General features: G+C 42.0%; 3 protein-coding genes across 8 annotated transcripts in view; 2 read left to right on the top strand and 1 right to left on the bottom strand.

Moving 5' to 3' along the window:
* Window positions 1-2,572, top strand: part of Pex1 (peroxisomal biogenesis factor 1) — a 42,944-nt gene extending 40,372 nt beyond the window's left edge. The window contains exons 23-24 of one of the 2 annotated variants that reach the window (XM_052719499.1): window positions 170-300; window positions 2,263-2,572. In XM_052719499.1, the coding sequence (XP_052575459.1) occupies window positions 170-300; window positions 2,263-2,347 (216 nt within the window). In that variant the 3' untranslated portion in view covers window positions 2,348-2,572. Of the gene's footprint in view, window positions 1-169; window positions 301-2,262 lie in introns of those variants that run through there. The other variant, XM_052719500.1, reaches the window with a different exon arrangement.
* Window positions 2,573-12,448: 9,876 nt separating this feature from the next.
* On the bottom strand, window positions 12,449-24,914 carry Gatad1 (GATA zinc finger domain containing 1). The gene is made up of 5 exons (XM_052719511.1): window positions 24,552-24,914; window positions 23,927-24,052; window positions 21,826-21,885; window positions 17,555-17,738; window positions 12,449-14,640 (listed from the first exon to the last, which is right to left on the bottom strand). Exons 1-5 carry the CDS (start codon window positions 24,792-24,794, stop codon window positions 14,450-14,452), a joined length of 804 nt encoding a protein of 267 aa, XP_052575471.1. The 5' UTR covers window positions 24,795-24,914; the 3' UTR covers window positions 12,449-14,449.
* Window positions 24,915-25,216: 302 nt separating this feature from the next.
* Window positions 25,217-27,515, top strand: part of LOC128098405 (protein lifeguard 2-like) — a 49,269-nt gene continuing 46,970 nt past the window's right edge. For 3 of the 5 annotated variants that reach the window (XM_052719508.1, XM_052719509.1, XM_052719504.1), the window contains exon 1: window positions 25,217-26,457. Coding sequence is in view for 4 of the 5 variants with exons in the window: in XM_052719509.1 (XP_052575469.1) it covers window positions 26,416-26,457 (42 nt within the window). In the remaining variant the exon portion in view is untranslated. The remainder of the gene's footprint in view (window positions 26,458-27,515) is intronic. The other 2 variants (XM_052719506.1, XM_052719507.1) reach the window with 2 other exon arrangements.

The raw sequence follows: 27,515 nt of genomic DNA, 5'->3' as shown, positions 1-27,515 counted from the left end.
CAGGGTGCTGAAACACAATGACTTAGTCAGATGGCTGTGAAGGTCCTTGCTTTGGAATTGTCCTTTGGAAAGAATGTCTGCTTTCCAGGGAAACAAGCAATGACTGGGACTGCCACTTTGTTCCATGAATTCCTGCATTGACATTTGTTTAATCTGCTTTTTATTGAAGGAGGATGAATCCCTTAACCAGCCAGGACCAATCAAAACCACCTTTGCTATTAGCCAGGCACATTTAATGACTGCGCTTGCCCACACAAGACCATCCATTAGTGAAGAAGAAGGGAAGGATTTTGCTGAGCTGTAAGTAACCGTGAGAAACATATTATTCACTTAAGCTCCTAAGTGTTTACAATTTTTAAAAATTCAGAAGCTAATTTAAAAATATACATGGTTAAACTGGAGTTGTAAATGACAGAGCGTCTGCTTAGGATGTGTGAGGCCTTGCATTATCTCATTCCCGTAACCAAAAAAGACACTGTCATAGCTATGCACTTAGACTTCCCTTAACTAATTAGTTAAACTATATTTAAGTTACATTATAGTGAACTGATTTAGAAAAGGAGAAATAGGACAATGTATAATGGTCTAAATAATTTTAAATTATTTAGTTTATAAAGTTTATTAAAAATATACTGGTTTTAGCTGGGTGTGGTTATACACACTTTTTTTTTTTTTTCAAAGATTTATTTATTTATTTTGTATACAGTGTTCTGCCTGCACACATCCCTGCAGGCCAGAAGAGGGCACCAGATCTCATTGCAGATGGTTGTGAGCCACCATGTGGTTGCTGGGAATTGAACTCAGGACCTTTGGAGGAGCAGCCAGTGCCCTTAACCTCTGAGCCATCTCTCCAGCCCCTGTACACACTTTTAATCTGAGCACTGGGAAGGCAGAGGCAGGCAGACTTTGTGAGTTCGAGGCCAGCCTGGGCTACATAGTGAGTTCCAGAACAGCTAGGGCTACACAAAAAACAAAACAACAACTACACACACACAGACACACACACACACACACACACTGGTTTTGCTTTTAAGATGATTTACATTTTATTAGTGTTGACATTTGCTTAGAACTTTCTCATTTATGGAAATTTTACTACTCACTGAGATTTATAGCTTCCTACAGTTTACACTGTGGCTACTTTGAATGGTGGACTGGCCACCATTCTATGTCAGTGATTCAATGTAATTCAAAAAATATTTATTCCTGGCTTTGTTTAAGAATAAATACTTTGCCGGGCGGTGGTGGCGCACGCCTTTAATCCCAGCACTCTGGAGGCAGAGCCAGGCGGATCTCTGTAAGTTCGAGGCCAGCCTGGGCTACCAAGTGAGTTCCAGGAAAAGGCGCAAAGCTACACAGAGAAACCCTGTCTCGAAAAACCAAAAAAAAAAAAAAAGAATAAATACTTCAATTCTTGTTCACTTTTTCAGTTCTTCGGAGGTAAGGTGTACATATGTCAGCAATGTGTACTTACTGCACAAATACCAAAAAACAAAGATAAGGAAGAATAGGAAACAGAAATTTTCTTGATCTTACATGATAGTGTACTTACATTTTCCTCACTAAAGTACGAATACTCTACCTGTGCTGCTAGGCCACTGACCCCTTTGAGCCATCTGTCCATCTTGAACACTGTTTTCACGTTATGCAGGCGGCCACGTTGTGGTGTTCAGGGTCAGTTTCTAGTGTCTCTCTGCCACGGTATCCAGGTTCCGACATGTATGTTTTCTCCATGTCTGTAAGCAGTGTGGAGCCAGATGTGTGCACTTCTTTCACTAGTTCACCAGAATAAAGGTGAAATCACTGCATCACAGGGCACAGCATTTCCAAGGCTTCCAAAGTATATTGCCAAATTGCTATAGACAGTGTCCAGAGTGTCTTTCAGTGGCAGAACACAGATCTCAAACCCTCCCAACCTCAGTGTTCCACAGCTCTAGCCATGGCTAACTTGACTGCACAGAAATTATCTCATTTAGTAATTTCCCTGTCTTTGAACAAAACTACAAAAGTTACAATTTTCGTATTGTTCATTGCCATTTTTATTTTATCCTGTCTAATCTGCTATTTATTTTCTTTCTCCTTTTTTCTACCTAGACTGCAACTTTAAAAAATTATTTTTCATAACTTCTTAATTTCCTCCATTTATCCAGTTATTTTCCTTTCATTTCTTAAAACATTAGGCTGTTTTTAAAAGAATCCATTACCTTTGTTTTGTAATTATTAAGTATTGTTCACTAAATATCATCTCTCTTACTTTTTAAGGTATGAAAACTTTCAAAACCCAAAGAAGAGGAAAAACCAAAGTGGAGCAGTGTTCCGACCTGGACAGAGAGTAACTTTAGCATAGAATATCCTTCTGACTTTCCTAGGATGTGTGTGTGTGTGTGTGTGTGTGTGTGTGTGTGTGTTCTGATGGTCTGACCCCAAGTTGATATTATATAAATGTCTGTAAATTTCTTTTTAATTTAATAAATTTGGTTAATCTATAAAATCAAGAATGGTGAATGCTGTGATTATACAATGCTCAGGACTATCTGAGATTAAGAGTAAAGCTAAATGAAGGTATTTATAACAGATTGTGTATTTTATTTCCACAAGTCTATATTAAATCCTTAATGAAATGACATTAGATCAATGGTGGAACTAACTTGTTTTCTCTTAGAGGGGAGAGATTTCTTGGCACTCACTTTCTCTGGCATTTAGCAGATTGTATGCCTTGCAACTTCTTGACTATTTTGGAAAAAGATATATTCTATTATCTTCTGATTTTTTTTAAATTCAAACATGACACTTACATACAATTCAAATAAATTGAATCCCTTCAACTAAAAATGCCTGATAGACTTTTGATCTAGCCCCCAGTCCAGAATTTTTAGATTTTTTTTGTCCTGATTATAGCATGATTTTATTTTGATATCCTCTTAATTGGTGAATTAACTTGTAAAGTCAGCCACCATCAACACAAACAGTATCTCTAATATCTAGTAATTGGGTGTGGAAAAGGAAGACAGAGAGGTAATAAAGTATCAGGTAAGTGTGAGATCGCAGTGTGGGTGGGCGCACAAATGGGACCCCTGCCCTGTCCTCAGCCTCTTTATCAGCTGCTGTGAGGCAGTTAGGACTCAGGAGAGCCTGGATTCCCCTCTGTCTCTTCTTCCAGATGCTGGCCTTGGCATAAGAAAGCTTTTTTTTTTTTTGGTACTTTGGTCTGTTTCACTCTTTTCTAAAGCTCCCTCCTTGTCTTAGGGTTTCTGTTGCTGTGAAGAGACACCATGACCACAGCAACTCTTAGAAAGAAAACATTTAATTGAGGTGGCTTGCTTACAGTTTCAGAGGTTCAGTCCATTATCATCATGGTGGGGAGCGTGGTGGTGTACAGGCAGATGTGGTGCTAGAGAGGTAGCTGGGAGTCCTACATCTTGCAGGCAACAGGAAGTCGACTGAGACACTGTTTGGTATCCTGAGCACAGGAAACCTCAAACCCACCCCCATAGTGACACATTTCTCCCACAAGGCCACACCCATCCCAACAAGCCACACCTCCTATGCCACTCCCTATCAGCTTATGGGGGCAATTACATTTAAAGTACCACACTCCCCTTCCTGCCAGGTGACTGCTTGCCAAACCTTGTCTAACTTATAAAGGTGTGGCTTTGTCTCATCACCTTTCTTCACCATCCAGCTCTCTGAGAAGCTGCTGCAGTTTACAGCTTGCCTGCCCTGCAGCTTTTCTTTTAAACTAATAAAATTGTCCTCTAGAAACAGAAACCTGAGCCGTGCTATCCTCTCTCACAGTCTCCAGTTCTTAGTGTTAGGGTTGTGGTTTTGGTTCACAGCATAAACGAAATATGCTGCGCCTTATAGGACAGCACACTCTCCCAGAAGTCAGCTGTTTCAGGGTGACAATTGAAACGAAACCCTGTGAATCCCCTGCGTATCACTGCGGTACTTGTCACTGTAAGATGAGTGACATAATCGAGTTGGGTCACATGAATAACAGTGAAAGCATCAGTCTTTGAAAGCTGGTGTTGGCAGATGTTTGGAGTACAGACAAAGCAAATCTAGTTTTGGGATGTGCCTCCTCAAGAGAAGACCAATGGATACCACCTATGGGGTAGAATGGGGTTGCAGAAGTGATCCGGGCTCAGGCTGGATTCACTGCTGCCTACTAGAAAGCTTCCAGGATAGAGAGGCAGCCCGCATATGGAGAACTAACAGGCACTTTCCATTCTCACCCCCAGGACCACTTACATGTGAGTCTGTCAAGTGCTGAAAGCCTAGAGAAGAAAGCTAACAGCCACGGGCATTCGGACTGCATGACCATTAAGAGCCCTGAGATGGCAGTCTTCAAAGCCTGACAACCTAAGTGCTGTCCTGGACCCACATAAAGATGGATGGAGAGAACTGACTCCACATGGCTGTTGTCCTCTGACCTCCGCACACACTGATGCATATACTATGCACACATCAAACACATGCATTAAAAATGAATGAAGTAGAAAATGTATTAAGAGCAAAAGAGCACGGAAGGCTTTTAGCTGAGCGCTCATTCACATAGGACACAAATATTCTAGGTCTGCTCCAAGAACTCTAGCCTTTCCCCTAAGCCGCATAGCCAACTGTCCTCTCTAATTACAACCTCATCATCTAGTTATTGGCTGCCATCTATGAGTCAGCACAGCTTTTGACAGCAGATCTCTCTTTTCTAACAAAATTAAAGAGAGAGATTGTTCAAAAATTCTTCCATAAGAGCATAGTAGTAACTATAGGTAACAGTACAGTGTAACACAAATATTATTTCAGAGATCTGGGAGAAACCATTTTGAACATTTAGGCTGTAAAAAGTAAACGAAGGGATAGATATGTTTGATCTGATTTAAACATCACATATTAGTAGATATGTATCAAAACATGTTGGCCCCATTAGTATGGATATCTTATATTTTTACTTGTAATTTTTTTCAAATGAAAAAATTCTAGATGGGTTTATGGCATAACATATAATCCTATCCCTTGGGGGGCTGAGGCAGGAGAACCTCTTGTTCCAAACCAACCTAAGCTACAGAGTGAGATCCTAACTAAAAGGAAAAAACCCTGAGCCTTTGGGGGATTTGTCTCGGTGTCAGAGCCCCTCCTCATCTAGCAATATGTTCACGAGTTGATTAGATGGCCGTAGCGGTGCTCCAGGCTTCTAGGAATGCATGTCAGTGCACCCGTGTCGTCATCTTCAGATGTCTGGGTACTTCCCAGTGCACCTGGGATGTGGCCTGTGAATGGCCTTAGAGTCTGTGGGCAAGGCTTTGAGGCAAGAAGGTTCATAGCAAGTGCTGACGACGTTTTGCTGAGCCTTTCCCGGTGGGTCTGACTTACTCATTCTTGGTCTAACCAAGGCCTGAGAATTAGGTCAGAGGCCATCACTATACAGTAATAGGCCTTCATTTACTAATAGGTCTTTACATTTTTTATAAGGATCTGTGCCTGTGCATCTTGGTCTTAAAGGCATCACACAGTACCAACACACCCTGTAGGTGAGACTCTTGTTATAGCATGTCGGCTTCGCTCCAGTTGTAACTGTCACATCCACCTGGTCTTTGGATTGCAATTACCTGACCGCTGCTTTTCCATGGTCCTCCCATCCCCTCTAAAGCTATCCCATTTCTCTCCTGCAACACATCCCTCCGTCGTCCTGATGTCAGTTACTTAGTAGGTTGACTCAACATCCATTCCAAGACCCGCTGCTCTGCCTGCACTGCACTCTCTGGAAAGGGAGTTACTGAGTTTCTTGCTCTCCATTGCAGCCACATGTGACCATGTGATAGTCTTAGAAAGAGGCATAGTTAGAAGTCCCCAGGGCAGCCGTACTTTCTAGCATAAAGGTACACTGCCTGGAGCTCATCTTGGAACCAAGAAGGTGAAAAAAATCCAGACCAATGATGGTAAAGTGAGAAAACAAAACCTCTTGGTTTCTTGATGGTAATCATGGCCACTAAGCTGACATAGCAGCCCTGGTGTCCAACTCCTTAAAGCTAGGCACAGAAACCCCTTGTTTGTGTCTCTTAGGGGTTCCTACTCAGCCATCACTTCCTACCTACAGTGACAGATAACTCTCTGAGTTGTTAATCCTCCAACTTCCCAAATCCCAGGTAAGACAGCAGTCCCTCTGCCTCAGCAGCCACAGCTTGCAGGTTTATAGTTTCTGCAGGACCTCCTTCGGTAATGCCCCGGTCGGTCGGAGTTAGCGGTGTCTAAGGTGACATCCAGCCTTGGTGAACAGCCTGATGGCAGGACATCCATTGGGAGCGCAGGCTCGCCATTTGCTCGTTTTAACTCTTTCTCTTCCTTGTGTGCCACATCCCGTTCTTTCTGTGCTATGCTGCAACTCCACAGGTCAGGCTCTTCTCTTCTTTGCTCACTGTATAGTAACCTCAAACACTACCTGACAGTGGGAATAAAGAAATGAATAAGTAGTAGTAATGTTGGTGAATCATTCTTATTTCTCAACTGAAATTGAGGGAACCTTGGAGTAAAAAAGGAAGGAGACAAAACAAAACTTGGAAGTCAAAATTTAAATATGCCCCAAGGCCAAACATGTCATCAAAACTCAAGTCCTCCCAGCTTCCCAGAAATCATCTACGAAGAGGGAAATGTGGAGCAGAACGTTTATATTGGTGTTGGCATGAAATACCGAAACTGTTACACCTGCTGGCGAGAGGAAATGAGGCAGTCTAGGAGCTCTGCCTTATACAAAGGTTAATTTATAAGCCAATCAGGGAAGGCCCAAGCGTCTCTCCCTCTCCAGGCTTGGGCTGAGGCTCTGGCGACACGGCTAAACACATGAAGAAAGGTCAAGATCTTGGGGAAATACGGACCTGCTATGATGCCTCCCTCCAGAAAACGGTGAAGAAAACTGAATCAGGCCTCATGCCAAGCCAACTTGCTCCTTTTGTGGCAAGACCAAGATGAAGAGACAAGCTGTTGGCATCTGGCACTGTGGTTCCTGCCTGAAAATAGTGGCTGGTGGGGCCTGGACCTCCAACACCACTTCTGAGGTCACAGCCAAGCCTCTATCAGAAGACTGGAGGAACCGGAAGACCAGGAGAAGCAAGCCATTTGAGACTTGCCTATCCTACCATAAATGGGTTAATTTAAGAGAAAAAAATCCAAAATCCTTTCTCCTTTACAAACCAACCTGGTATTAAACAGGGTTTTACTACATGGGGGCAGGTGCTAATTCTCAAACTGTTCTTTCATAAGTACAACAAACTAATTTTGACAGAGAGAAAATAAAATATTCAACTCTTAAGCTTTTTTTTGATTAGATACAAATGATTTGAAATCAGTTTTGATAGTACACTCACTATTAGAAGTGTGAGTTCTTCAAAATTGGACATTTATACTCTATCAAATGCTCATAAGGAAAAATGACCTGTAAATTCAAAGCACTAACAGTGTCATTATGACTGACTTTTAAGTTGGCCTAGGACTCTGTCTCCCAGGACATTTGCACAGGTCAAAAAAAACAGTAACTAGTAACGAAGGGATATAGTGGGATAAGAAATACCCACCATATATTCACAGAAATTTCACCAGTGTTCAGTAGCAAGCTGAGATGAAGTCATTTCCCTTTCCTCGGATATTGCATTTTCATGTGTTCACATGTGTAGGCACACGTATGTGTAGAGGTGTATGTGTCACGTTTGCACATACATGTCAAGTTTATTCATCATCGTCAAGTGGATTCAGGAATCATCCTCAGTCTCTCTCCCACCTTATTGAGGCGGGGTCTCTCAGTCAAACCAGAACTCACCCACACAGCTAAATGTCAACAGCCAGCTTGCTCTGGGGTTACCCATTCTGCAGTTATCTGTGTTTATATGGGTTTCTAGGGATCCGAACTCTGGTCCTCCAGCTTAGCAGCAGGCGCTTTAACAACAGAGCCATCTCCCCAGCCTAATGCCAGGACCTAAACCATTGTTTGTACAAATGTTTTAAGTGCAACACAAAGCCATACATTTTTATATCACAACCTGGTCCAGGTAAGCCACTGCTGAACACAAAATTCACAAAACAATAGCTGCTGCTACGTGACATTCCTCCAACTATCTGTTCTTCACTCTTTTCCATCCAGTGATGCTGTTCTACATCCACTTACGCACTGAGGCCAGCAAGTTGCCAAGCTTTGGTCTAAGGTTGGGTGAAGTGGCGGATTGTATGCCTGTGATCCCTGCACTTGGGAGGCAGAGGCAGGAAGATCACTTGTAAATTTGAAGCCAGCCAGGAACACATAGGGAGATAAGGCCCCATAACACTATAACAGAAAACAGGAAAACACTAGTCTAAAGGGGAATAATATAGAACTGCTCACTCTCTCCTTCCTCTCCCTCCCCCTTCTCTTTCACACACATGCACACATGCACGCACGCACACAACACATTGAACACAAAAATACTTTAAACCTGCTGCTTTCTCAGCAAGCTTCATATTATCCAGCAGAAAGATGCCCTTATATTATAAAGGTGTTATAAAAATTCTGTAATAGCAGGACTGTTTGTCTTTGATGCCATTATATTTATTCAGTAGCATTAAAAATATTCATATTATCTAGTAACTACAGGTACCTTGAGTTTTATTGAGGCACCCTCCACTGTGCTTTTTGAGGCAGGGTCTCTCACTAGGACAGGCTGGCTGGCCAGAATCCCAGAGAGCTACCTTTCCCTGCCTTCCCAGGTCTGGGACTACAAATATACACCACCACACCTTTCCTTTTATGTGGGTGCTGGAGACTGAACTTTACCAACTGACTTATCTTCCCAGTTCCAGTCCTCCTTATATGTATGAACTGATGTCACCTCTGTTCCAAGGACACTGGCAGACCATATAAGTACAGTCAAGGTTAACTGTAGCCTAGCCACAGCTATTAAAGATTAGATATCACTGATTCAAAATGTTTTAATTGTAAAAGGAGTGGAAACTGGCCAACTATAGTACTTTTTATGAGATAGTAGAAGTATAGCCTCTAAAAATAAATGGACATTTACTTCCTTTCTTAGGATTTATTCTTACTTTATGAGTGTTTGCCTGCATGTATGTCTGTGTACATGTATGTCTGTGTGTGCCTGGTGCCTAGAAGCCAGAAGAGGGTATCAGATCCCCAGGAGCTGGAGTTATAGAAGGTCATGAGCCACCATGTGAATCTTGGGAACTGAACCTAGATCCTCCACACTTAACTGTGGAACATCTCTGCAGCCAGGCAAATCCACTCTTTTAGGAAAAAGGGAACTAGAACTTTAAAACACTTGACAGTATCATTATGCCACTGATTTCTTAGGCACTATGACTTGGATTATTTTTCATCTTGTGTAAAATTAGTCTATGGCTTAGTCTATGGGTCTAACAAGTCAATAAAAAAATAAAGGAGGGCTGGAGAGATGGCTCAGCGGTTAAGAGCTCTGGCTGTTCTTCCAGAGGTCCTGAGTTCAATTCCCAGCAACCACATGGTGGCTCACAACCATCTGTAATGAGATCTGGTGCCCTCTTCTGGCCTGCAGGGACACATGCAGGCAGAACACTGTATATGTAATAAATAAATAAATCTTTAAAAAAAAAAATAAAGGAATATGACATATAACAAATACCATAAACTATACATTGACATGGAAATACTATCCAGAATTTTAGGTACTAGTTGAAATGAGGCAGTAAGTCTAGATAATTTGCTCTAACCCATTTCATAAAATATTAAAATGTATTTATTGGTTTTCAAAATATTTTAACCACAATTTGATGTAGTATGTATTTATATACTTATATGATAGAAAGCATAGCATTATTTGTGAATTATATTAATGAACCAAATATTTTGTATGGTTCTAGAACTTGTTTTGTAAACTTGCTAACAAGAGAGTTTTCTCTCTTTAATATACTCTTCTCTTAAACTACTAAGGGAAGCAGGAGACTCAGTAATGAAAAGTCATACACAATTACACAGTGAGTTTGAGGCCAGCCTGGGCTAAGAAGACCTCGTCTCAACACAAACAACCAAGCAAACAAGCAAACAAACAAAAACTATTAAGACTGTTTGAAAAAACAGAACCAAACAAACATGCCCAGGAAAGCTACCAGAAAGCCTCTCTCTTCTGGTCTATGGTGGAACTCAATTCTGAAAGTTTGTAATGTATCCATATATGCACAGGAAAGACACAATCATTAAATAAACAACTTTCCCTCCACTGTGCATATGATTTTACCTGCTTATTGCCAAAATGGAATTGTGACTTCTTAGTTACTCTTCTTTGAAGAGACACCACAACCAAGGCAACTCTTAGAAAAGAAAGCAGAATTTAATTTGGGCTGGCTTACAGTTTCAGAGGCTTAGTCCATTATCATCAGGCAGGGAGGATGGCATGGAGCAGTAGCTGAGAGCTACATCCCAATCTGTAAGCAAAGAAAGGCACTGGGCCTGGAGTGGCCTTTGAAACCTCAAAGCCCACCCCCAATATCACACTTCCTCCAACAAGTCCACACCTACTCCAACAAAGCCACACCTCCTAATCCTTCTCAAATAATGTAACTCCCTGATGACTAAGCATTCAAATCTATGAGCTTATGGAGGTCATTCTTATTCAAACCACCACAGTGACTCAAGCCCTTTCTCTTAAAGCTTCAATATTATTGTGCACACAGTGTATGTGTGGAAGTAGAGGGAATGCATGCCACAGGGCATGTGTGGAGGTCAATGGCCAAGTCTGTGAAGTTGGTTCTCTCCACCTTTTCTTTCCAGGGTAGAACTCATGTTGCAGGCTTACACTGCAAGTACCTTTAACAGTAGATCCATCTTACTGGCCTTTTGTTTTTCTTTAATGAGAAGTGTCTTGCTTTCTAGCCAAGATGAGTCTTGAACTCTTGATCCTCCTGCCTTGGCCTCCCAGGTAGGATTACAGGTATATGTATCACACTCAGCTTGATTCAAATTTGTGTATTCATGTGGATGTTATGGATGTGTGTGTGCATGAATGTGTGTGTTTGCATGTGTAGTGGTCAAAGGGCAACCTCAAAGGTCATTCCTTAGGACTTGTTCATCTTATTTTTAAGTCAGGCTCTCTTGCTGGCCTGGAGCTTGCCCAGTGGGCTAGGCTAGAAGCCAGGGAGCCCTAGGGCTCACCTGTCTCCACCCACCCCCCCACCAGCACTGAGTGTACAAGCATGTGCCACCATGCCCAGCTTTGGTACAGGGTTAGAGGATCAAACTCAGGTCCTTGTTTGCATTACAAGGACTTTACCAAATGAGTTACCATCTCTACCCCTATTCAGACTGCTTGATGGAGAACTTATATAAATTTTAGAAAAGTCACAAAAATTCAGTCAACAACTAGGATAGGCTGGGATAATTTTCTCAAATATTCATGTTAATATTTGTGTAAGAGAACTATTTAAGGCTCATCTTTTCAAATAAGTTAATCTACTACTAACTTTAGAAACATAACAATGTGAAATGTTGATTCATTTGACTATTCACAGTAGAAAAAGAAGTTAAGCCTGTTGCATAGCCTAGCATTAACTAAGATACCTACAGTTATTTTATTTGACAGGACCAAATTTAAACTCCATACTAAACAACTCCATTACTGAGGAACTAATTTGGATATCATGGAAACCCCAGATGAATAAGTAAAACATACATCCTCTGCACACAGAGAAACATTCTTCCTCCAGGGTAGGAATGGGCCACAGAAATCCAGAGTGAAATGCAACCACAGAAATCCAGAGTGAAATGCAACCACAGAAGTCCAGAGTGAAATGCAACCACAGAAATCCACAGTGAAATGCAAACACAGAAATCCACAGTGAAATACAACCACAGAAATCCAGAGTGAAATGCAACCACAGAAATCCAGAGTGAAATGCAATCACAGAAGTCCAGAGTGAAATGCAACCACAGAAGTCCAGAGTGAAATGCAAGCACAGAAATCCAGAGTGAAATGCAACCACAGAAATCCAGAGTGAAATGCAACCACAGAAATCCAGAGTGGATGCAATCACAAAAAGGGTAGACTGATTTCTAGAGGCCTCAGGGGTCTGGGAAGGTTTCACCAGGAGACAGAATTTAAGGACTTTGGGGTGCGATGTAACTCAATAGCAGAGCACCTGCCTAGACTGTATGAAGCCCCAAGTTTGATCTGCTGAACCACAACAATTCAAAGAGCCTTGTGAAAGCCTTCAGTGGAGTGGAGCTAAGCAGTATGAGCAGGCACAGCACCAGGAAAATGAGAAGGGCATACATCAGACAACTCAACGGTAACTGGGAGGAAGGGGAAGCAGGCTGGGAAGACAAAAGATCAGTACCAAGCAATGGGAGCCACTGGAGTCAGCAAACAGGAAAATGAAATTCAGTCTATTATAAAAGATACAAGTATCCACCACTTTACAAAGAAATGGACAGAATAAGAAATGGTCTTGGATATCATTTATTTTTTTAGAGTCTCTGTATAGTACTGCCTAGGTCTGGAACTTGCTATGTAGACCAGGTTGGCCTTGAACTGACAGAGATCCTCTTGCATTTGCCACTTAAATGCTGAGATTAAATGCATATACCTGCTCAGTCTAATAATTTGGATTTTTTTGTTTTGAGATAGGGTTTCTCTGTCCTGGAACTCACGCTGTAGACTAGACTGGCCTTGAACTCAGATATTCGCCTCCCTGTCTCTGCCTCCCTAGTGCTGGGATTAAAGTTTGTGCCACCACTGCCCAGCCTAATAATTTGTATTTTTAAATGCCTTCACTTAAATAAATGTCAAATGTTCATTTTATCAATAAGTCAATCTTTGATTTTCCTAAATTCTGTTATTTATGGATGATGAATCTTACCTATTTTGAATTTGGAGTACCACAAGAATGATGTTTCTATTTAATACCATTTGGGGGGAGGCGTCCTATTTCCTATTTAAATAGTTCAAATGAAAATAATAAACAAATCCAATATAAACTCATTGTAAAAATATATTTTAATCCCAAAGTGGAATATTAGCATTAGAAAGTCATTTCCAACAATATTTACAATGAACTTTATTATAGCTTCTTAAACAGGAAAATGCTTCTTCCCAATTTTGGGACTATAAAAAAGAGTAAAAGAGTTCTGATGAAAATCATTAAGATCAAGTAAAATTCTCATAAATTCCTGTGGTTAAAAACTTCTGTCTGAATAGATCAGGACAGAGGCAGCAAGTGGGTGCCTGCCCACTCCTCCCTCATTATGTGACCAAACTGTATTTGAAACTAGAACAGGCTTTTCCAGGCAAAGCACACCACGAGTCCTCAGCAAATATTTTAACTTTGAGTCTTTTGACTATCAAAACTAATGACCTATCAGTCATTTCCAAGATAGCCAGTCACTATCCTACTAATAGCCAGGAAACTGTTACAGAGGCTGCTGCCTGAGTGGAAAGAGGGGATGTCTAGACTGTAGATCAAAAGCTGAAGAACTGCCTCACAGGAGCAGCGGATGCTAACAGCAAAAGGCAGTTTGACTGAGAGCAGCTGAATGCCTACAGCATGAGATGAAAGTTTGAAAGAACCAGGGCTAATAAAATCACCTACCAATTGCTTTCTGTAGGACTAAGGCAGCCAAGGCCTGGTTCTAAGTAAGGAAAAAAAGATTGTGTGGCTTTGTGAAACCTACTGGTCACATTTTGATTTAGTCCTTGATCAGAAATCTACATTGTAAGCCAGGTACAGTGGTGCACACCATTAGTCCCAGCACTCGGGAGGCAGTAGCAGGTGATCTCTGAGTTCGAGACCAGCCTGGACTATAGTGAGTTCCAGGATAGACAGGCTACACAGAGAAATCCTGTCTTGAGGGGGGAAAAAAAATCAAAAACCTAAAAGTCAATGTGTTGTACTTATATAAAAATACAATTCGTTTTGAGTTGCTAGAAATAAATTATGAAGAAAAATAGATACTACATGTTCCTAATGGTTTCCCTGGAATCTGCCACTTTTGCCTGGGAAAATATACATGGAATTTAATATTAAACTTCAAATTTATTCTTTTCTCACCCTGTGATTTTTTTTAAGCAAAGGGCATTAAACAAGCTAATAATTAGGGGTGGTGGAATAAAAACTTTCTCAAGTCATGTTTCCATGTGGGAGCTTCATGAAAGAAGTATCTGGCATTAACTAGCCATGGTGTAATACATCTGTAATTCCAGCACTCAAGGAAGAGGCAGGGGATCTCATCTCAAGATCAGGCCAGCCTGGGCTACCCAGTGAGACCCTGTCTCAAAAACTTAAAGAAAAAACTTTTAAAGAGAAAACTGTGTGGCATATCTCATTATAATAAAATATAAGAAAAATGGAAATCTGGTTTTATTTTGGGGTGTGTGTGTATGTTCTAGGGATTAAAACCAAAGCTTCATACATGCTAACTAAACAGGCCTCAGGTTTGGCTTTGTAACTATAAGTGGTTGGCAACTGTTTCTTTAATAGTTATTGCAGGAGTAGGTCCAACATGAGTCCAGATGTAGCCTTTCTCTGGTCTGGTGGGAACTGTAGGAAATGGTGACGACCTTGACTTGAAATACTCAGAAGGTGCATGGCAGACAAATTCCAGGTATTCCATCTTCCTCGGAAGATCTTCCTCTGGCCCTAAGAGGCAGCCAATGGAAAAGGTAAACAGTTTCAAACATGGGTATCATTTTTATGAAATGTTAGCTTTCTTAGATACCAAGAGGAAGCACTCAGAATGACCGACCTGACATTAGCCCTTGAAATGTCTTACTCTGAAGTCACATTCCACTATTTATTCTACCTCAACTCATTAAGGCATAGAGCATCCTCCCACAACAAAGTGACTCAGCTGAGAAAGGATCCTAATACCGAATATTTACAGTTCATGAAGTGCCTTTACTGTTCTAAGTACTTCATATCTCTCTATACTTTGACTCCTCATGGAGCACTATTTTTTCCTATTTTACATATAAGTACAACAAGGAAAGACAGATTAAGGACTGGCGAGGTTCCTCTATCAGCTGGCTAGGAAAGCCTGTAGTCTGTTCCAGAGCCAGTGCTCTGACCTTCCCACCATGTGACATCATGTAGGGCAGGGCAGAACCTCAAACTTGAGAACAGCCCAGAAGGATTCAGAACATAGTGGCCTCTGCGGGTTCTGTACTTACGGGCACAAGATATGTTTGGTCATATAACAAGCCTGACATGAGTGAGAATAACAAGGGGGATATTAGTTGTCCTTGGAGTTCTCACTCACAGAAATGTCTTTCCCTTTGGGGTGCAAATGAATGTGTGCCGGTTACAGAAAGAATGAAAAGTACAGAATAACAATGAATACTCAGATTAGCCAGTCATTTTTTGAGTCTGTCATGAATTATTTGTACTCTATCTTTTGAATGCCTTGAAACGATCAACAGAGTACAGTGTGCCATTTCAACCATCAACAATGATTTTTTTAAATTTTTTTTTAAGAATAGGATGTCATGTATGCTGTGTAGAGGGGCATATCCTGAGAATTTATTGTTTTTAGAAATAATTAGGAAAGTTCTTTTAGAAATTGTTTTTGAATAATTTTATAGGTAACCTATATAACCTATATTGTATAATTATATAATTCTTTTTATACAATTTAGGCCTGGGTCACACAAACAAATCTTATCCACACCATATTTTAGTGGGTACACATTGTTCTAGCCCATAGTAACAGATGACAATCAAATACTAACCACATAAAATGCCTATAATGCTCTCTACTTTTTTGTACTTACTGACATTTATGCCTTTTTTTATTCTATTTAAACTGTGTTCTCAAGCCTCTAAATTCAGATGCTGAAGGTCTATCTTTATATGTTATGTGCTGGAGATGGGACCATTAGACAGGTAACCAGGGTCAAATAAATCCAAAAGAGTGGGCCCCCTCAACTCTTGATAAAGAACTACAGGCAACTAAGGAATACTGAGAGTCAGAGAATTGGTCATGGTGTTTTCTCACAGCAACAGAACAGTAACTAAGACACACCCTACCAAGTGGTCAGCCCTGAAATCACAGGAATAAAGCAACATCAAATGGACTGAGCAGGTTGTATTTATGCAGTTAGGAATATACATTAATATATACAGCAATTAAATAACAATAAAAGAAGTAGAGCCATGAATTTGAGAAAGATTGGGGTGGGGTACATGGAAGAACCAGAGGGAAGAAAGGAGAAAAAAATATAATTGTATTTTAATTTAAAAAAAGTGAAGGATTATGGGAGCCAGAGAGGTCAAGGAGACCACAAGAAAACCCACAGAATCAACTAACTTGGGCTCATGGGGGCTTACAGAGACGGAACCAACAACCAGGAAGCCTGCATGGGACTGACATAGGCTCTCTACACATATGCTACAGTTGTGTAGCTTGCTCTTCTCGTGGGACTCCTTACAATGGGAGCAGGGGCTGTCTCTGACTCTGTTTTCTGCTTTTGGGATCCTTTCCTCCTACTGGGTTGCCTCATCCAGCCTTAATAGGAGAGGAGGTGCCTCATCTTACTGCAACTTGATATGCCATGGCTGGGTGATATGCATGGGAGGCCTGCCCTTTTCTAAAGAGAAAAGAGGAGGAGTGGATGTGGAAAGAAGGGGTTGGGGGAGGGACTGGGAAGAGAGGAGGGAGGGAGGGGAAACTGTGACTGGGCTGGAAATAATTAATTAATAATTTTTAAAAAGTGGATCCCTATCTGATAAGACAGATGCCCTTCAACCAGGGAGCCCGTACAGGACTATCCCTAGGCCCTCTACATATATGTGACAGTTGTGTAGCTTGGTCTTCTTGCAGGACTCCTAACAGTGGGAGCAGGGGCTGCCTCTGGCTTTTGGGACCCTACTCCTCCTACTGGGTTGCCTTGCTGAGCCTTAATGCACGGGGAGGTGCTTAGTCCTACCACAACTTGATATGCCATGCTTGGTTGATACCCATGGGAGGCCTGCCCTTCTCTGAACAAAAATGGAGGGGTAGATTTGGGGGGAGTGGGGACAACAGGGAGGAGGAGGGAGAGCATGCAAATTAATTCATTAATTAAAACAAAAACAAAACCGAGAGAGGGTGACAGGCAGCGAACAACTAAGCTTGGATATGAAGGAGCCGTAGCCTGGCAAGGTCAAGGGACAGAATTACACCTACACGATAGCGGTCGTAGAATTCTGTTTACAATGAAAACAAACAAGTGTGGCAAGATGTTTTATAAAACCAGGATTACATTTAAAAGTAAAATAGTCTTTCCTGGTACTGGGTGGGGAGGCTGGTGTCCTTCCAAGAGGTAATGGAGAGCTTTCAATGTGCACACACAGAAAAATGACCATGCGGGGGGAGGCGCACATCAAAAAGGCAGCCACCTGTAAGCCAGGAATCAAGGCCTCACCACAAAGCCATCTTCGCAGCGCCTTGCTCTGACTTCCACCCCTCAGAACAGCCTGCGGCATTTTGCTATGACAGCTCACAGACTAACGTTCTTCTATAAAGCACAGAAGAATTAAGTACATTTAAGAAGCCGTGCCGTTTAGTCAAGCTTACCTATGATATAGGATGCAGGATCAAACTGGTCTCTGGGGCTGGCAAGGGTAGGAATGAGCCAGGTCAGTGCTGCGCTCTTCTCACAGTACTGGTCCTGAATAAAACCCCTGATCTGAGCATAGTACGGCTTTCCATCTTGCTCATCAATCACGGAAACAACATCACCAATTTGGTAATACACTCCCTGGGGGAAACAGAAGATAATCTTGTATTTAAAACAGTAACAGATCACAGCCACAAACAAAACTTCATGCATCAGCAAGCAAATTTCAAAATAGGAAAAAAAAAAAGGTCTGAGTACCAATGTTTTACATTATGTTGACATTTGTTTCACTTCTGAATGAAAAAATAATTACATAAATACACATATATGACAATTTGCAACCAGGAAAATATTTCTTTATATAAATTCTTTGATTTTTGTATCATGAAAGTACTGTCTCTGCTTTTAAAAAAAAAAGACTTCACTTTTAAGAACGATTTTGAATTCACAACAAACTAATGGAAGGCAGAGCTAGGGAATTTCCCCTAGTGTCCCTACCGGGCACATAAACAGCATCCTCCATTATCCATGTCCCCATTATCAGTGTGAAACACTTATGGCAACTGATGCATCATGACTCAAACACATAAATCTATAAATTAACCTTAATCTAGGTGCTATTTAATCTGTGAGTCTGGGACATGCATAACATGTATCTACTATCATCATATCATTGAGTAGTTTCACTGGCCTAAAAATCCTTTATACTATTCCTACTTTTTTTTTTTAACCCAGTCATTAAGCTGTAGAAAGTTACATGACGTATTGCTCAAGTCCACACAAGACAGGAACTGCTAACTATACACCCACACTAAGTATGGCCTTCCTGTACGACCTGCGACACCAGCATTTGCTTGGTGAGACTAGACTCTACACATTGCCCCCCCTGACAACCGTCTCCTCCATGCCTCTCTATTTTATGTCTTCCCAACAATATAATTATGATATATTCACTTCCTGTTCTACTTTATATCTAACTAATCTGTACAACTCCAGTATTGAATTCTCCCTATGCCTCTACTATCCATCCCAAGTACTCTTCCCTGGATCTTGAACTGGAAAAATGTCACCTTTGAATATCCATAATGGTTGATCTTTATGATATGCAGAATAACTTAAGTGGGTATAGTCCTCAACAGGTCATATATTCCTCAACTGTAGGAACAATGTGTGTTTTCCTCGAAACAAGGCTTATGTAGCAGCCAAAGCTGCTAAGATACACGAAGTTTAACCATAAAAAGGTTCTGCATGAATACTTCCAGTAATTCAATTGCAACACAGGTTATCTGACAGACCAGGGGTTTCTCCTAGTAGATGCTTGATCATGTGTCTGGGGTGACTCACCTCTGGGTCCCCATGAATGTGTACTATTATTGCAGGCTACAGTCTACTACTTACTGGTCCACAGCTATCATCAGCTGGTCCTTCCCTGACCCTACTACTCCTAGGTTCTAAGCTACTATCAGATAAAGTTTATGTTTGTTATCTACTATGTTCACACATACAATTTTGCCCAAATTATAAAAGGTTGTATTTGTTTTGTCACAGGCACTCAGATCTATGCTGAATATGAATCACAAATATGTAACAGTGTGAAAATAAAGCTGCGATGCAAAGATAAGGTCTTCATGAAGTTTCAATGGCAAGCACTGCCTAGCCTATAAGTGTGTGCAGCAGTCCCCCCTTATCTGCAGGGGACACATGCTAATACCCTAGGAGATACTTGAAGCCTTGGATACGGCTACTTTAGGCATTCCAGATTTTCCTCCTATATGTCCATACTCATGATACAGTCTAATTTATAATTTGGGTAAGAGATTAACAGCAGTAACTAGTAATAACTAGAACTAATAATAACTAGCAATAAAACAGAACAGCTGGAACTGCAGATAAGGGGAGACTACCATACAATACCTGACAAGCATCACTAAGACTCTTTCTCTAAGCACTCTCCACTTGCTGGCAGAGGGAAAGGAGGTGAACGTGTGAGAACCACGGGACTGGGAATGGCCACACTAGCTTCGTGCAGCCCTGACACTGCAGTACTCAGAAAGGTCACTTACTGTTTGCTTCCCACATGCCCACATTCTTGCCTGCCAGTCCTAGCGACGACCCCCATTCACCTCGCTCTCATGAGTTTATTATTTCTAAGTTTTGTGTGTGTGTGTGTGTGTGTGTGTGTGTGTGTGTGTGTGTGTGTGTGTACATGTGCATGTGCATGCAGGTGCCTGGAGTTGGAGCATAGTTGCTGTGGTTGGCTGGATGCAGGTGCTGGGAACTGAACTCAGGTCCTCTGAGAGAGCAGTATGTGCTCTTAACCACTGCCCACCTCTTTGGTCCCTCCCTCTCATATGTTGGATATGGGGTCCAGCTCAGCTTAGAAGCTCACACCAGTCTCTTGAACTTACCACCATGATGCTGGCTCTGCCATGAGAATTGTCCAGAATGCTGGCTATCTGCAACATTACTTAAATATTTTGCTGTATTTTGGTCTTACTGTTTAATAAACATAGCAGTAGATAGCAATAAGAAAAGACTGATCCTTGCAATAACAAGTTCCACATGCTTTTCCATTAACACACACAGAAGTCATTAGTACACTAAATTTTTATCTTCTAGACTTAACCACTGTACACAAATCTGAAGCTGTGATGATGACCATTTGTACCATTCACTGATCTTGCTAAATGTTTAATGTGCATAATCTCAGGAAGTAATTAATACTTACAATCTTTATTTTTCAGATAACCACCTGCCAAGGCAATGTAGCCAAGATCCGATTTCTGGGCTTAGGTTCTAGCACCAGACTGCCTTGCCCATGACTTACCAGCTACACTACCTTGGATAAGCTAATTAATCTCTATGAGCCAATGTCCGTATCCATAAAATGAGGAAAACAGTACTCACCCCAGAGGAGACTGAATGAAACAAAACACTTGAAATGCTCAGCTCACTGCCTGATCCATAAGATGCATGCTTGTGTGTGCAAGCATTCAAGCACGTGTGCACACATACTCAACACACACCCAACTTTATCTTATGATTAACAATTAATGTATTATTAATTCTAGAAATAGAGGCGAAATTCTGTCCTACGACATATTTTTTTTGGACTAAAACACCTGTGCACTAACAAAATAAATACACTCAAAGGTCTAACTATTTGAGTATCATGAGGTATTTGGTCCAGTTGGGTCAGGTATAAAGCACAGACTCATCACCACTGCCTCCTGCATGACAGTTCAGATCCCCAAACACCAAAGGAATGTAATGAGTGCTGCCTACGCCAGGCCTGACAGTCTCCAAGGCATTTTCTATGTCCTAACACCCCTCACTGAAGTCAGGAGTATCTGCTCTGGCCCAAGGGAAGCCCTTATTTTAATCAACAAAATCTTAGACAGTAAACTAAGAATACCCTTGTTCAGACTTTTAGTTTTTGTGTATGGGCGTCCTGACTACATGTAAGTTTGTATACCACGTGTGTGCCTGGTGCCCAGGGAAGCCAGAAGGCGGCTTCGGATCCCCTGGAACTGGAATTACTAATGGTTGTGAGCTGCCATGTAGGTGCTGGGAATTGAACCTGGTCCTCTGGAAGAGCAGCCGAGTGCTCTTAACTGTTCAGCCATCTCTCCAACCCAACCTTTAAAAACTTTTTATTGAAAATAGATCCATCCAATACATCCCAAGCACAGTTTCCCTTCCCTCCACTCCTCCCAGTTCCCCCATGCCTCACCTCTTCCCCAGATCCACTCGTCCTCCGTTTACCTTCAGAAAAGAGCAGACCTCCAAGAGACAACAACCAAACACCAAGTTAACAGCCCTACACAGACGTAGAGGGCCTGGTGCCTCTACCTTTAAGGCAGTTCAGAATCACTGACCTGCTCTACCCACTAGATAGTGTGGTCAACGCCATCCATTCATTCATGTCCTTCTCACACACTGAGGCCTTCGCTTTAGACAGGATGACTCACTCTTACACAGCGCCACACTATACACTAGTGTTTTAAGAACAATTCCTTAGCACCTTCATATCACAGTCTCAAAGGCAACTTCCCTTCCCACCTGAGCTCTGGCTGGTATATTTTACAACAGCCACCTGGAGGGAACTAAAAGGCAACCACATCTTCTGCACACACAGAGCAGCAGCGACGTGTCAACCGGGCCACTATTTTAGTAGCACATTGTACAAGAGGCCAACTGCTCTTTCAGTAACTCCACAGCAGCTTACCTTGTAGAAGATTGATTCTGCAGTAATTATGGTAGAAACAGATTCAGGAGCTTTGATAGGCTGTAAGAAAACAAAAGGAAAAATATTTGTGTATGTATAGTATGCATGGGTATTTCCCCAACCATACGAGAACGGGGTTATTTGAGAAAAACAAAGTATTGTTATTTGGTAACAAAAAATGCAGGAAAAATTTCTGACAGGTGTGATGGTGCATACATGCAATCCCAGCACGTGGAAACCTGAGGCAAGAGGATGGCAAGTTCCAAACCAGTCTGGGTTATATAGCAAGAGTGTATATGTACACACACACACACAATAGTTTAAAAGGTGCTGAAAAGAAGAGGTAAAGTTTCTGAGTTAACACAGAGCTTTCTCAGAGCTCTAGCAGACATTAACATTCCAAATACAGAAATACACTGGCTCTAAAAGTCTGAGCACGACAGGCTGGAAATTATAAAAAACATACAGATGAATATAAAATGGAATTTTTATTTATTTATTTATTTTGGTTTTCTTCGAGACAGGGTTTCTCTGTGTAGTTTTGGTGCCTGTCCTGGATCTCACTCTGTAGACCAGGCTGGCCTCAAACTCACAGAGATCTACCTGGCTCTGCCTCCCGAGTGCTGGGATTAAAGGCGTGCACCAACACCACCTGGATAAAATGAAATAATGACCTCTCCCATGATTTTGTGCCATTCTTGAAAAATGAAGATGCAGAGAAATTAATAATGAAATAACTTGAGAAATAAGCTGAATACTTACAAAGAAAATATACCTGTTATACAAATAAGTTAATGTTTTGACTACTCAAAAAAATCTTAGTTTAAGAAAGCTAAATTATAAAAATCTTCAACTATAAAAACCATTACTCGGATTAAGAGAAGAATCACTGGTGGAGAGGTGGCTCAATGCATAAATGCATTTGCCATACAAGCTTGACAGCCTGATGTGGGTACTGGAACCCACGGGGGAAGGAGGGAACCAGATCCTGAAATTTGTTCTCTGATCTCCACATATGTGTCATGGCATGTGCACCTGCACTCATATGCAAACAATAAAAAATAAGTTAGAAAAGAAAAGAAAAAAAATTAGGCCTGGAGAGAAGGCTCAGTGGTTAAGAGCACTTGCTGCTCTTGCAGAAGACCTGAGTTCAGTCCCCAGCACTCCCATGGCAGCTCAGATCACAACTGTCGGTAATTCCAGGACCAAGGGATCTGATGCCCTCTGCTAGCCTCTGAGGGTACTTGGTATACACATGCAGGCAAAACACTCATACACATAGACTGAAAATAAATATTTAAACAAGAGTCTACAATCTGGGCCCCTCTCTTTCATAAAGAAGTATGTCTACCTTAGTAGTGTGTTTACTAGTAAGTGAAGCATTTTTGTTCCAAAAGTAATACCAAGATTAAAAAAATACCAAACTAAGATTAAAAAAAAAACCTACAATGTTGTTCACTGTCTCATATGTACAAAAATAAAACATCACAATAAACGCATCTAGCATGAGACTTTAAACAATCTTCACATACATCAGGTTTAGAAAAAAATTTGGATTCATATTCACCAAGTTCATCATGAACCAATAGATACATTTTTCTGGGACTATCATAACAAATATGGTATTGATGAATTCTGTATTTGCTTAGCTCTTTAAAAGACAGAAAAGTTTTCTTAGTTAACTATGCATCAAGAGCCATAAATGAAACCATTAGTGAACTAATTTAATCAAATTTTAAAAAGAACCATAATCTTTATTTGCAGAGAATGTGAGAAATTGAGATAAATTATACAGTATTTCTTAGACTCTCATATTGTATTTTCTAGATGAAAAAATACAAGCTGGAAAAAACAAACAGAGAAAGTGCTTTTCTAACGTTATGAATAGCAAGCTTCTTAAACAGAGTTCATCTTTTGGGGAACCTCACCTTCCCTCCAGAACATTGCAGAAGGGCTCCCAAAGGGTACACCTCCAAGAGGTATGCATTCAATGATGAACTGAGAAAGCAGCGGCAAGGCGCGCACACGCGCACACACACACACACACACACACACACACACACAATGTCCTACAGTAAACACACAGTCACAATCATCTTACGTTTTTTAATTTAAAAATATGCCTTCTCCCTTTTCCTTTAGTAGAAACTTTCTTTTCAGCAGCTGGAGCAGATTTGTATTTGGTATTTCTGAGCCGAGCAGACCTTCTGTGAATTTCTTGCTTACTCTGTTACACAATTTAGAGAAAAAGAAATTAAAACGGTAGAAAAGCCAATCTAATAATCTCACAAAGACCAGAGGATGTGCTTTGTTAAAATACTTGTAAAAAACTGAGGGGCTAAGATGGGTAAACCTGGGCAGGGCCTCCCAAGAGGTGGCGCTGCTTACAAGGGGGAAGAGGACAGGAGTGGGTGGAGGCCAAGGCGGGAACTATTCGTTTGAGGCTATCACACAGGAAAAATTCCTAATTTACTGCACCCCACCCCACCCCACCCCACAAGTTTCCCACACATAACTGAATTCCAATGCTGTCATTTTAAACGGCCTGATAATTTATTAACAACATAATGACAAGGATTTAACAGGCAAGAGGCCCTTGGCCCACAACCCTGTGGCAGGCCTATGGCATAGCTCTGCGGACACTGTGCGGGGGACCATTTCTGCAGCTTGTCATGCACCGTCCTGTCTACCGCACGAGGCTCTGCCCACCGGGCGGGAGGGGCCGCGAGCTCACCTGCTTGCCACCCCCCGCCCCCGTTGCTCTGCGGAGGGCCGGCCGAGGTGCTGGCGAAGGTGGCCGCGCCGAAGCCGCCGGCGACCCCGGCCCCGCCCGCCACCCCTGCGCCGCCGCCCCCGCCGCCCCGGCCCGTGCAGTGGTGACAGAGGATGTCGCCCTGTGGGCTCTTCTTCCACATGGAGGACGACGTGGTCTTGCACACGCTGCAGGTGGGCTTCAGGCCCAGCGGCATGGTGGCCGGCTCGGGCGGCCCCCGCGGGCGGAGCGACACGGGAATGGCGGTCGTCTGCACCGGCCGCCCCCGGGTCGGCCCGCCACCCCCGGCGACTGGAAGAGCGGGACAGGCAAGGTCTGAGGTGCTGGGCCGCCCGCGCCGCTGCCCAGCGGCCGCCACTGCCCCCGGGGAGCGGGAAGCGGCCTTGGGCAGCCCGGGACCCAGCCCTGGTGCTGGGCCGCCCGCGGGGGACGCAGGCCCGAAACTCCGCCTGACCTCCCGGGAAAGCCAGCTCTGGCTAGAGGTTGGACCCCGGGGTGGCCGGGGCCGCGGGGAGACCAAAGCCCGACCTCCGCCCACCGGGGCTTCCGGCGGCGGGCGGGGCTTCCGGCGGTGGCCGGGGCTCCGGGGATGGGCGGGGCTCCGGGGATGGGCGGGGCTCCCGGGGCGGGGCGGGGTCTGGGAAGCCCGGGGAGCCGACCCGCCAGAAGTGGCGCTGCCCGTCACTCACTCTTGTAAGTGCTACAACTGCTGGGGGAAATATAAGATTTCCTATTAAAGGTGAATTTCAAATGAACAACAACTAACTTTTTAGTGAGAGTAACCCATATACTTATTGTTATCTGAGAGATCCACATTTACCTGTGTAGCCTGTGCTTTTATTCGCTAAATTAAGCTGTCTTAATCAGGAGCCTTTTACACTCTTAGAATTTTTTTTTTTTTTTTTTTTTTTTTTTTTTTTACTTTGGAGGCTAGGGAAGTGCCTAGATAGGCAGAGTTCTTCTGGAGCAAGCTTGTGGGCCTGAGTTTGATCCCCAGTACCCACGGAAAAAAGCTAGGTGTGTTAGGGCTGGAGAAATGGCTAAGACTAGAGCCAGTCAGTATTAGCACCTACTCGATCTGTGAAACTTAACATGATCACTTCACGTACTTAACTTTCGAATACAGTGCTCTCAAACCCCCAAAAGAATTGAGGGTCTAAGAAATTCCCGTATTAAGAACATTCAAACAGGAAGGGGCGGGCGGAAATACCGACTTGGATTCGTGAGATTAACTTGTGAGTGACTTATTTTACTTGGGCCAATGTAGTACTGCTGTTCACTGAATATTGTATGTGAGGGGTCTATGAGTTAGTAGGTCAGTTGGATTAGAAATTAGCAATGTACAGAAGTACTATCAATTTTTCTCATAAGTTACAATACTATAATTAAAAATTATTACAGTTTTGTATGACACAGTCAGGTCCAGAGCTGGGACGTTTGTATCTTCTATGGCTTAGCATAGGCTTTACTTACTTATTTGCATAATGAACAAGCAACATATCATACCTTCCTAACATTTAAAATAATGTACACTAGCATAAATGTTTCCAAGGCCATTACTGGAGATAGCATTGAATACGGCTTTAATTAGGAGTAATTGCTGTAATAATTTATATTATATCTTTTTTTTTTCTGTGAGCTTTGGTTTGAGGAACTGGACACATAAATCTGGATTTGAATCATTGCAAAACTTAGCAATTCCCTGGGAGAGTCGTTAGCAAAACCAGATATAATATGCCCTTCAGCTGGAAAAGAGACTTTGAGAGAATAAGCCTGAACATTGGCTATGATTGTGGAAGTCTAAAGTTCCCTGGGAAATGAGCCCAAAGAATGAGGGAAGTCATCGGTACTGGTTTCAGGTAAATAAAGTTTTTATTGAGTTGACCAACTGCATTTTTGGTGGTGTTTTGTTGTTTTTTGTGTGGTGTATGTATAAGTGTTCAGATGTGTATGAACACACATACGTGTGTGCATATATGAGCACATGTGTGGAGGCTAGAGGTTGACATGGGGCGAGGGGGGGAGGGGCTTCCTCAATTACTTTCCACCTTTTTACTTGTTTATTTTGACAGGTTTTTTTTTTTTTCCCAGCAGTTTCTTTTTTGGCCTTTTAAAAAGAAAAAGGAAAGGATTTTGATTTCTTTGAGGGTTCACAGTTCTCAGAAGAGATCTAGCTTTAGAACTCATGTAATCAGGGGATATTTTCAGTAAACAAATGCCCTATGGCAGACAACAGTGTTTCAACATCATTGCAGTGCATTGGAATCTGCATCCTTAGCTATGGTCCATCATATAAAACAAGGGAAAGAACAGAATGTGGAGAGGAATGATGAGTCCCTAGTTCCCCCTTTTTACTTTAGCAAAATATGTTTGTTTGGGTTTTTTTTAAAAATAGTTTACATTTTTCTTTTATTTTTTATTTTTATTTTTTACTTTAATTAATTAATTAATTTTCTATTATCAGCTTGATACAGTATAAATTCTTTTTTTTTTTAAAGATTTATTTATTTACTATGTATACAGCATGTATGACTGTGGGCCAGAAGAGGGCACCAGATCTCATTACAGATGGTTGTGAGCCACCATGTGCTTGCTGGGAATTGAACTCAGGACCTCTGGAAGAGCAGTCAGTGCTCTTAACCTCTGAGCCATCTCTTCAGCCCCTAAATTCTTATCTTAATAGTCTTTCCCAGAACTTGGGGCTTACCATTTAGCCTAGACTGGCATAACCAGCAAGCCCCAGGAACCCTCCTGTCCAAGTTACTCCAGGTCCTAGTTGCCATGTCTGGCCTTTTACGTGGATGCTGAGAGTTCAGATTCAAGCCCTCAACTTTCATGGCAAGCGCTTTCCTGACTGAGTCATTTCCCCGGCCTGTTTTTTGGGGGTTTTGGAGGTAGGGTGGGGGGCAGGATCTCA

The sequence above is a fragment of the Peromyscus californicus genome, unplaced genomic scaffold (assembly GCF_007827085.1).
Source record: "Peromyscus californicus insignis strain IS unplaced genomic scaffold, ASM782708v3 Scaffold_6__1_contigs__length_162567912, whole genome shotgun sequence".
NCBI lineage: Eukaryota > Metazoa > Chordata > Mammalia > Rodentia > Cricetidae > Peromyscus > Peromyscus californicus.
Note: the sequence above shows the minus strand (reverse complement) of the source record. Positions and strands in the feature narration are given on the sequence as shown.

Excerpts from the sequence above, each read along its gene's own strand:
- Gatad1 (XM_052719511.1), bottom strand. The coding sequence starts at position 24,794 with ATGCCGCTGGGCCTGAAGCCCACCTGCAGCGTGTGCAAGACCACGTCG. Across the intron at positions 21,886-23,926 it reads ATATTTTTAAATTAAAAAAC|CCTATCAAAGCTCCTGAATC; the intron begins GTAAGATGATTG and ends GTTTTCTTACAG. Across the intron at positions 17,739-21,825 it reads CAGAATCAATCTTCTACAAG|GGAGTGTATTACCAAATTGG; the intron begins GTAAGCTGCTGT and ends TGTTTCCCCCAG.